The sequence below is a fragment of the Strongylocentrotus purpuratus genome, unplaced genomic scaffold (genome assembly GCF_000002235.5).
Source record: "Strongylocentrotus purpuratus isolate Spur 01 unplaced genomic scaffold, Spur_5.0 spur5_scaffold_21, whole genome shotgun sequence".
In the NCBI taxonomy this organism is placed as follows: domain Eukaryota; kingdom Metazoa; phylum Echinodermata; class Echinoidea; order Camarodonta; family Strongylocentrotidae; genus Strongylocentrotus; species Strongylocentrotus purpuratus.
In genome coordinates, this window is record NW_022145607.1 from 14,042,785 (window position 1) to 14,054,308 (window position 11,524).

The window sequence follows — 11,524 nt, forward strand, 5'->3', positions numbered from 1 at the left end:
GAATGAAATTTTTGTCGAATGAAATTTTGTCGAATAAAATTTTTGTCGAATAAATTTGTTGACAAATACAATTTTTGACGAACAATGTGTCGAATGAAATTTATGTCGAATAAAATTCTTGTCAAATAAAACTTGTCAAATATTTTCTGAAATTGTCGAATATATACATTTGAGTGAAATATATTTTTTGAAAGTGTCGCATATATTTATTTGTTTCCCTAAAGGCGTGCCAATATGATTACATATACTTCACCCTTGCCAAAACTGAAGTCAGTTTAAATGTCAATTGTAGTGTAAACATGTAAATGTGACCTCTGGTGGTATCGCTTGCTGGAAAAGGTGTCAGTCAAACGCTTTTTTCAATGTACAATGCTAATATAGTTTTCAAATGAGATAAATTTAAGTTAAATATCGGAAAATCAGAGGAACATAGACATAATGATGATGGAATATTTAAATATGGTAGCTACTGTTAGTAGAAAGATAAAAGTATAATAATTAGTTTTTTTAATATGACCAAAATGAGAGTGCTTAAGATTGTTGTATATACGATATGTCTTCTCACAGGTATTTGTTCTAGATTGAATTTGAACTAACTTCAATACCTTTTTTTAGGTACATCACCATCATGACATATTTGAATGACGTCGAGGAAGGGGGTGAGACAGCATTTCCATATGCTGATAATGCAACATACAGCGCTGAGGTAAAGACCTGGGTCCCGTGTTATGAAGAGTTACGATTGATCCGAATCAATCGCAAGTCTTTCAATCAATCGCAAGTTTGCAGTCTCCAATCTCTTTTGTGCATATTTGCAATTGATATCAACTGTTAATGAGACGGGGCTAAGGGGCCTGTGTCATAAGACTTAATTATTGATATCAACTGCCACAAATCTATTACACATTTACTGACAGAAAATTTATGCCACTCCTTTAGTAGTTCAGATCATTGTGAATTACAAGTTTATAACAAACAGAACCCATGAACATCAAACCCGAAACTTCACACCATGCCCTGGTTTTCATGCATCAAGAACTTGCATCTGCAATAATGTAGAGGCTAGATGCTGTTTCTAGTCCACTATTGTGCATTATAATGTACCCAGTTGCCCTTGATTAGAGTTGCGGAATTGAAGCATCGTGATCAGTCCTGATGATAAAGCCGTTAGCGTGATACGTAGTTTTTTCAGCATAAGCCTGTCTTCAGCTTTGGAAAAAAACCTGCAGCTCGTGAAATCTTTCATTGTATTGACTGAAGACAGCTTTACATATTAACTAGCATGTATTTTTGCAACCACTCAAGGCTGAGGTATACCCTTTTTCTTGTTCATTCCACTTTTGGGTTTCATATTAGTTTCGATTTGTAGCAGAGTTAAATTCCCGAAAACATATAAGAACATTTATTATTCTTATGATGAGACACGTTAGAAAGTGCTTGACATGTACTTTGAAGCAATTGACAATAATGATTCACTAGTAAAACTTTCTAACGTTTATAATTCATTCAGGTTGCCGCTGAAAATGAGCCAACCACGACAGATCTGAAGAACCATTGTCATGATGCCAATATGGTAATACACCCTGCCAAGGGCAAGACTGTCATGTGGTATAATCACCTAGTCGACCCGGAAACAGGTATTTCCAGTGGCTTAATGAGCGAAAACTTTGTTGGGGTCAGAACTCATCAAATCTGCATCACCACCAATTAGCATAATGCAGGGGCAGCGGAGCGTCTTCTTAAATAGGGAGACATTGGTATATATACCCCTCCATCGTCATGATGGTGATTACATTACCAGTATTGGTATCAATATTTGTTTCTTTACCTGGTACAAGATACTGCTAATAATTAAGCAAAACAATTTGCATTTGGGTGTAATGGTCTGAATATTAATTTTCGATCGAGCGAAGCGACCGAGCAAATAATTTAAGATTTGTGAGGTCCCAGTGCGAAAAATTACATCTTATAAAGAAGACAAAAAAAAAAAAAAACCCTGATGAGTATTTAGCACAATATAATCAAGAAAGACTAAAAAGCTCTTTTATAAGTAACAAAATTACAACGTTTGTAAATGCGAGCGAGCGTAGCGAGTGAGCTCTAGGTAGAAAAGGGGCTCTAAATCGTCTTAAATTAGGAGTGCGTGTTATGGGGAAAAGAAAGTAGGCACTTATCAAAAGGGAAAAGGACAGTTATTAGAAAAGAGTAGGTGCTCGTATCGAAGTAAAAAGGCAATTATCAGAGATAAAATTGGCACTTCTTGCACCTTAAAGGGAACAGAGATGAAAAAAGGCACATGTGAGAATTTAAATGGGGAATATCATAATGTTGAAGGGAAGAGGTAGCTATCAAATTTTAATAGGTGCATTTATCCGATGTTAAAAAAGGGCATTTTGAAAAGAGGGAGGGGCTCATATGAAAAAGGAAAAGGGGCTCTTATCCGGAGGAAATATGGCACTTATTAAAAAGGAAAAGGGGCACGTGTCAAATAAAAGAGGCTCTTATCAAAGTTGGAAAGTAGCATTTAAGATAAAGGGAAGAGGGTTATTATTAAGAAGGAAAAAGTACACTAATTAAAAAGGAAAAGAGGTACGTGTCAAATTAAAAAAAGGACCAAAATATCAGAGGTTAAAAAGGAAATTTCTCGCACCTGAAAAGACGTAGTCACCAGAAATGAAAAGAGAGGGAGCGGACAATTATTAGAAAAGAAAAGGGGCACTTGTCCTATGTAATAATGGGCTTTTTGGAGGTACCTGAAAAATTGGAGGCACTGTTCCCCCCTCCCCCTCCTAAATCTATTTGGGGGTCGACTGCCCCCCCCCCCCCATCAGTACGCCAGTGGGTATATCTGTTGTACAATTCTAGGAAGGGAACTGCTAGATGTCATTACACATTTTGAAAACGATATTCCTTACAAAAATGGCAATAAAATCAAAAGCCCTCAGAAAAGACTTTCCTACCCAATAAAACAATAGCCAATTGGCGAAATTTCGTTTGACTATAGCGTCTGAACAGAATTTTTTTTTATTCTGTCTTGTGTCACTTTCATCTTCTCCGTCGCATAACATCCTAACTTCTCTTTATATATTAAAACAAATATATATGTGACATTTTCAGGTTGGCTAGGGGCACAGGATAAATATTCTCTACATGGTGGATGTAAAGTAAAGCGTGGAGTCAAGTGGATAGCAAACAACTGGATAGCTGTAGATGACATATACAGTCAGTGAGTTTTCCAACGTATTCCCTTACCTTGCGCGTGTGGTATATCAACGATGATCCCCGATATACTTATTTTTCAGGTTTCCAACAAATCCGAATACATGAGGTGGGTAAGCGCGCGCGCGCGTGTGTGTGTATGCGTGTGCGTGTGCGCGTGCGTGCATGTGGGTTTGTGCAAAATGTCATATTTCGAGTTTTCGCGAAATTCTAGGAGGACCTTTGGTAGGTGCAGCCTAACCTTTTCACTTTTGATATCTTAATTCGCGATCGGGTATGTCAAAACAATTTTTGAGAAATTCATTTTATTGCCATTTTTATTGAACACATTCTTGTTTTGTCCAAAAACGCCTGAATCCGAAACATAAACCTTAGTAAAGAACTTTCGGTTTTCGCAAAAACGATGACATGACAAGTGTTTTCAGACGTCAGCATATTTCGAATAATGACCCCAAAATCAAATTCATTGCCATTTTTCTGAAACATCGAGGTCACCTTTAGGATGCCTGAAAACCTCAAGACACCAAACCGGAACCCAATTAGAGAATATGAGTATTTTTGCCAAAAATAACAACCTTACCCCTTGCAAATTTTGAATTTTGTTTTTCTTCCCAATTTTTTTGGGAAGAGGGGACTCAAGCTCCCTCTTTCCCCCCAAAACCTCGATAATCGCCACTGGAAACAGGTTCAGCAATTGACTTGAAATGAGATTACTGCAATAGTCATCATCATCATTATCAATTGTTATTATTCACAGCAAACTATAACGTATTTATTAAATTTGCGTTTGCAGACAAATGGAGTTTCATAAGAAATTTTGCGAAGCACGCAGTACCAGGATCCAAGCCAGCATTGACAGTACAAAGCGATAGGATGGAAACAGACGCATCCACTGTGGATTCTTCGACAGGCACAAAATCATCCAGTGAAGACATCGATATTGGTTCTTCAGAGACGTCAAACGCAGCTTCAGAAAAAGCCAAGGCACAACGGGAGGGCGCTGTTCAAGATGGAGAGACGCCAGACGGTCTTGTGGATGGGTCACGTGATACAGCTGCAGGACCTGGCGGGTTAAAGGGAGAACTCTGATCCCCGTGTCCCATCCACCCCGTCCCCCACCCCCACCCACCCCAACCCCAACCCCAACCCAACCCCACCCTCTATTCGTTTTTGAGGGATTTTATTGTTTATATTTCATTAGATTGTTTTACCTGACGGCTAAGAAAGCATGTGTATGCTCTTAGGTAAGCAACCAGGGGACCGACGGCTTTAAGTCCTCTCCGGGGACTTGGTAATGAGAATTCATGTCTTACCAAAGGGCACCATAGCGCATCGAATTGGGTTTCGAACCCGGGACATCCCGGTAACAAGATCTCTGCTCTACCATTGAGCCAACTGTGCTTATATTTATTATTTTCAACGTTAATGGGTACGCATAATGCCAAAGAAAATATGATAAGTATACAGTCAGCTTCCAATTAAGCTATATTATGAATTAAATCTGTTTTCTTTTGTTTGGTAGAATCTCAGAAACCCTAGGGCCAAAGCAATTAAGTGATAAAAATATAAAAATTTTTTGCGCTTTATATTAGGTTCATATTTTATTATTGAGTTGTAGAATCTTGGTCAGTGTACACTCCAAACCGATTTTTCTATTTGTTACAAACATTTTGCGTTGCATAAAATCTCTGTCGTATGTAGTGTTTCGTTTTCGCTACATTGTATCAAAAACGTTTGCACCAATGATGTTTTGACTTTATATTCGATTTATCTGCTATTTCATTTAGTTTTGTAGGGTCTCATGAAACTCATGCGCATAGTAAATTATCTATTTAATTAATCTGTCAATCTTTTAGCATTTAATCTAATATTTCTTTTTCTTTTTCAATATTTTTTTTTTTTTTTTTTTTTTTTTTTTTTTTGGGGGGGGGGGGGGTCTCGAAATTTGAAAATTTGACATTTTTTTTCGTTGGGGGGGGGTAAGGTCACCTTTTTTTGGTCAGCCATGGGCATAATTTTTATTTTTTTTATTTTTTTTATAATTAAAAAAAAAAAAAAAAAGGGGGTTTTTAGGGGGTTTACACACATAAAAAATACCAAAGGGGGGAGGGTTAACCCCCACCCCCCCCCCCCCCCTGTGTACGCGCCTGATACAAAGTATTGATTAAGATTCATTGTGTTTGTTAATCATGTTAATCATATTGTATTTTAACAAAAAATAATTTGAAACAAACTTTTTAACGAAGTATGACATGTTTTAACTTGCAAATTATCATGCAATTCAGCCGAGGCTGCGAAATGATGCTCTTAATAAACTGAACTGAACTGACTTTTGTGAGATCGTTTTGTAGTGGTTGCTACAGTTTCATAAAATGCAGTACAATATATTTGTTTAGCTCTATGTTGCCGTTTTTGTCGATGATGCAATATGCATTTTAATTACTAAGAAGATTTAGACACTTTCCTTTATGCCATGAAGATGATTGACGCCTCGATTTTAAGTGTTGAGCTACTTGGTTGCGGAGTCTCCTGTGTATCGTCTGAAAGTTTAAAGGTAAAGACCAGTATTGGAAACGCCCCAATTTCAAAAAATGAAATGGAAGCTCTCATTACCAATCATGTGAAAGAATATGTTTTGACTAATACATGATGATAAAAACTTTGCCGGGAAACCGCCTACTAATTCATATATTTGGTAAATTTGTTTCTCTCATGGTCTGTGAGAGATATAGGGTAGTCCCATATACATCGTTCTGTGTTTAGTGCTTGTAACTTTACTTTACGAAGAATGGGCCAAATTTCTTATCATTTTGATGATTCCAGAACCTTGCAGATGCTAGATGCTAGATGATCAATCTTTTCTGATCGATTCCACAACGTTTCTTTCACAATGCAATTGCAAGACCATAACTGGTCTTTACCTTTAACGTTCGTCCTGAAAAGTGCTGTTGTGCCTTTGGTCTTTCTTACTGCTCGTTTGACATCTTTTAAAGCTTGTCTACATTTAGACTCCGTTTGCAGCAGTCACATCCCAAGTCTGGGAAGTGATGCTGAAGTAACTCAGATTTCTCTTAAGACTGTCCTTGTCACGTTTGCACCTGTGGCGAATCCAGGGGGTGGGGGGGGGGGGGGGGGCAAAAAAGGGGGGAAAGATTATTATTTTTTGCTAATGAAAGCAACAAAAAAAGAAGTTCCTTCCCCGTCCCCCCAAGCCACTGGACGAAATATCTGACGACGTAATTTTCCAAAATCCGGGGCAAAAAACAAAAACAAAATCTGCTCATCTGACCGTGATTAAATGCCTTAGAACCCCTGAGCTTCCGGGGGCTCTGCCCCTAGATTTCACCTAGGGCCCAAAGTCAGGCACACCTGGATGCTCATCTGACAGTAATTTAATGCTTAAAACCCCTGAGCTTCAGGGGGCTCCGCCTCCTGGACCCAACACCAATTTGTGTCCTGCCAGTGTCACAAAAGGGTATCAAAATAATATGCTCATCTGACATTAATTTATTGCCCTAAACTCGTGAGCTTCCGGGGGCTCCGCCCCCGGGACCCCAGGTCAATTTGTAAGCTGCCAGTGTCACAAATAAGGTATAAAAATATGCTCATCTGACAGTAATTTAATGTATAAGACCCCTGAGCTTCTGGGGGCTCCGTCCCCTGGACCCCACACCAATTTATATCCTGCCAGCGTCCCATTAATAAGGTATCAAAATATGCTCATCGGACAGTAATTAAATGTCTAACTGCCTGCCTGAGCTTCTGGGGGCTCCACCCCTTGACCCCCTCCGAGAAATGTTAGCGGGGCCTGCATGTATAAGGGTGGGGTGATGGGTTTTTTTTGTTGTCTACCCCCCCTTCCGCAAACTTTTTTGCCAATGCCGGTGTCACCATTACGTACCAATATTTTGTTTTGCATAATTTCAAATTTGGCCCCCCCCCCCTAAAAATCTTGGATTTGGGCCTGGTTTGCACCGACCTCCTCTGTCTGTTTCTCTTTCTAGTGGTTAGTTCTCCATGCACACACTGACCGGCGTAGACAAATAGGCATTTTATTGAACTTGATTTTTTTTGACAGATTGAAGTATATATATATATATATATATATGATAAACATAAATAATTATATTCATTCAATAGTGTTTTATAGAACATGTTTATAAAAATGACATTTCCACGATACCATTCTGCCTTACCATGAAGGAAACTTAGAAAATGAAGAAATAAATGAAATTCAGCGTGACGAGTTTGAAGAAATATGACATAATAAAGGTTGATAGATGTGCAGTTTTCTTGAAACCAAAAAAGCACTACATTTCCCCCCAGTAATTTTGTCTTCTTCTTCTGGTGGACCAAAGATGTTATTTACAGCAAGGTATGTCTGCTATAAAGTTGGCTAGATGCATACAATATGAAAGATACTAATTATCATTATTTGCTATCAGTAAATGTTTCCCTCTGCGTGTTTTGTGAATACTATTGATCCCGCCCCCCCCCCCCCCCAACTCCGGGGGTGGTATTCTGAACATTGTTGTAAGTTTTGTTTTATCTTTTGTTGTAGTTTTGCCTGACAGTAAATTTGGGAATTTGATTTTTTCCAAGAAACGCATAAAAAGTATAATTTACAAAATAGTGAGGAAAAATCATATTAAAAGTTCAGCAACATTTGTAAGTTACGTTTGAACTTTATTGAGAGGGGGAACTGCCCCCCCCCCCCCAGCCTCCCTCCTCAGTACGCCAGTGCCCCCACAGCAGACTGCCCCACAGTGGCCATACCATCCAACAGAACGAAAAAACACCCCACCTCCCCCCCCCCCCCCCCCTCTTCCGTTTCGTACATTGTAGCATCCAGAAAATTAAACCCATGGTATGTCGATATAATTATGTCACAGAGAAATTAAAGAGCGCCATCTCAAGGTCCGAATTAGAAAGGAACATTTTCGGGCTCGGAAAACAGGACGGTCAATAATATTGTTCATGAAGTGTCTTTAAAAGCCTAGTCTACTCCTGTAAATCACACTAATTAAACGGGTGCAGTTACATTTTTGTTGTTATCGTCATTCATATAAAAAAAAAAGCATGTCTACTATTACACGAGTCGTTTCTGGGGAGGCAAGCGAATCAGATTCGGACGACGAACTGACTGCAGCAGCCGAGCTTGTAGCGGGCCGCAGCCAGTCGTCCATCGGGGAGGAGCTGCGGCAAGCAGGTGTCGTGGTCCAGGCGAGGCTTCGGAAACGGATAGCGAGGAAGATGAAGAAATGCATCTAGCTAGGGCAGAACAACAGCAATTTCCTTCACAGTCAAACATTCCACCGCTGAAAGGTTTGTATGAAAATGAAAACAAAATTAAACTGAACAAGTTTAGCTGGAATTGAAAATGTGTTGCATGTCATGTCACTTGACGAGTCTGGGCTGAGTGAGTAAGTGTAAAACCAAGATGAGAGTGGTGGAGAGGAGAGGGAGCTCGGAGCCCTATGGCTATGTCTACACATCTAACATTTTACGGCGCTAGTGTACTTTTGTATCCATGTTTTTACCATTTTCATATCGATCATTCTTAGCAAAGAAATTGAGCCCAATTTTTTTACTAATTTTAATCATAACCATATCCATACTCCACCTGAATTTGATCACATCCGACATTGGGAAGCCTCAGGTTAGGGCTTCAATGTATTCCTCGTGGAAATTCTCATTTTTAATTACAAGCCCTAACTCCAAAGAACCTCAGGAATGTGAGCACATAATTTCTCCCAAAGTTTGCTTGTACATTACAGTACTTTTCAGAATGTGAGTGAAACATTAAAGTGTTAAAAATTAGGCATGTAATGATTAATGTTTTAAAAAAATGTACACCATGTCCCCTTAGGCGACAATTTTTTTTATAACCAGGCAGAAAGGGACTGTCTATTATGTTCTTATAAAAGACCAGTTGGAGAGCTTTGATTGAACTAATAAGTTGTATAGCTTTATTGAGGCTCTATGTCAGTCAGACATCTTTGTAGCATCTCATGTACAAGTACTCATTGTTTCATAACATGACCTGGCATGAGTCATGGGTTGCAGGTCATTCTATATTTAGTTATACATGCTAGTCTGTATTTGCAGACTCTGTTAAACTACATGTAGCTATCACTACACCTCCCTTCTTTAAAAGAGGTTTACATATACATATATAAAACTTCTTAAACTGTACAGAGTGACAGGGTGGACTACCTGTACACTCGCGACTGTACTAGGGCATTATTCTGTCCCTTAAAGCTGGAGTACTGTCGCTTTCAAATATATAACTTATTACGCGACAGTCCATATCTTTCAAGGTTGCCATTCGCGACACTGGAATTCTCCGTTGAGGTTGAGTGATATCTGTTGATTTTTGTAATCAAAGTGACTAATTGAATCCGGTTATATTTTTAAACTATAACATGCAAATATATATCATGCTCATGAAATCCTGCAGTTATGTTTTAAAGTCCAAGTTGAACTCTGTAACTATAAACTATTTACAAAACGCGAAAGTCTTTCTCTGTAGTTCGCTTTCATTTATTTACAAGTTCAAGCGATCTGGCGGTTTAATAACTCGTCCGCTTCTGGTTCTGGTTGATGACGTAGTTGAGCTTTCTTCAGATGCTGGTTGCTCTGTAGCTTCTGCAGTGTCATCTAGCTCGAAGTCATCATGTGTTGGTAGTGGAATAGACTCGGCTTGTTGTTGACGTGGGACTGGCCTGAGGTGACGTCTGTTTCTGCGACGTATCTCTCCTGTTTCTGTCTCGATCTGGTATGGTCTGTTTCGATCCTGGACAGACCTGACAATACCACGTTTCGACCAGGTGTTGGTTTTCATGTCTTGAAGTATCACATGATCTCCAGGCTTTAGCTTTGACAAGTCTCGAGCATGTTTGTCGAATCGCTCTTTTTGCTTCACCTTATGATTCTCCTTTCTTCCCCTCACCAATCGAGTATTGACCTGTTGGTTGTCGAGTAAACTGTCAAGCATGGGGAGATCTGATCGAAGTTGACGAATATAGAGGAGTTCTGCCAGAGACTTTCCGCATGCTAGTGGTGAACTGCGTTAGACTTGTAGAGCTCTGTGGATATCCTGTCCACTGTGCTGTGACTTCAATATGAGTTTTTTTTACAATCTTCACAGCATTCTCTGCGAGGCCATTGGATTGCGGATAATATGGACTCGATGTAGAATGGTGAAAATCCCATTCTTTTGCAAAGCTCTGGAACTCTTGGCTTGCAAATTGAGGACCATTATCCGACATGAGTTCACATGGCGTTCCATGGCGAGCAAATACTGCTTTCATGTGGTTGATCACGGCCTTGCTACTAGTAGAAGTCATAGTACATACTTCAATGAACTGTGAATAGTAGTCGACGATGACCATGTACTCTCTATTGTTCAGCGTGAACAAATCAACAGCAACTTTTCCCACGGGCGGTTCGGCACGTCATGAGGATGTAGACTTTCAGCTTGCTGTTTTGGTCTGTACATTAGGCATGAAGTACAACTTTGGACCATTTCAGTGATGTCTGTGTAGATTCTGGGCCAATAGATGACTTCTCTAGCACGTTTCTTACACTTCTCGATGCCTAAGTGTCCTTCATGGATTTTGTTTAGCATGAACCTTCTCATAGTAGTGGGAACCACTATTTTGCTGCCTTTGAAGATGATGCCATCTGCTTCAGAGAGTTCACTCCTGATGTTCCAGTATTCCCTGACTCTAACTGGACATTGCTGCTTCGTTTCCGGCCAACCATCTCTGATGATGCCTAACAGCTCTTGCAGTTGATCATCTTTCTTTGTCTCTTCGACAATCTGATTTCGTTTGTTCGATGTAACTGGCATGCTCTTGACAATAGCATCTACGTAGACTCTGATATCTTCCTCAGTTTCAGCATTCAACTCAGCCTTTGGATCTACTGCTCTGGACAATGTATCAGCAGTATACATGTACTTTCCAGGCGTGTACAAGACCTTGAGATCATATCTCTGTACCCTGATGAGTAACCTTTGAATGCGTAGGGGACAGTCACCCAGTGACTTTACAAACAGTGGAATAAGTGGCTTGTGATCAGTCTCCACTTCTACTTGTTGTCCATAGATGTATTGATGGAATCTTTCACATGCGTATGTGATTGCCAGCAATTCTTTCTCGATCTGTGCATATCTAGTCTCTGCGTCAGTCATTGATCTAGATGCATATGCGATCAGAACCCAATCTTGATCATATTGCTGTAGTAGCACTGCACACAATACCATCCTTTGATGCGTCTGCTGACAGCTTGGTTGGTTTCT

General features: G+C 39.6%; 1 protein-coding gene across 1 annotated transcript; it reads left to right on the forward strand.

Annotated features, from left to right (window-relative positions):
- Positions 1 to 619: 619 nt before the first annotated feature.
- Positions 620 to 4,091, forward strand: LOC115927869 (transmembrane prolyl 4-hydroxylase-like). Its single transcript, XM_030994166.1, has 4 exons — positions 620 to 706; positions 1,511 to 1,637; positions 3,118 to 3,226; positions 4,013 to 4,091. Exons 1-4 carry the CDS (start codon positions 629 to 631, stop codon positions 4,089 to 4,091), a joined length of 393 nt encoding a protein of 130 aa, XP_030850026.1. The 5' UTR covers positions 620 to 628.
- The last annotated feature ends 7,433 nt before the right edge of the window (positions 4,092 to 11,524 follow it).

Bases quoted from the DNA above. Each gene is read 5' to 3' on its own strand.
- LOC115927869 (XM_030994166.1), top strand. From the start codon at position 629: ATGACATATTTGAATGACGTCGAGGAAGGGGGTGAGACAGCATTTCCA. The intron at 707-1,510 runs GTAAAGACCTGG...TAATTCATTCAG, and splicing joins ATGCAACATACAGCGCTGAG to GTTGCCGCTGAAAATGAGCC. The intron at 3,227-4,012 runs GTGAGTTTTCCA...TTGCGTTTGCAG, and splicing joins GTAGATGACATATACAGTCA to ACAAATGGAGTTTCATAAGA.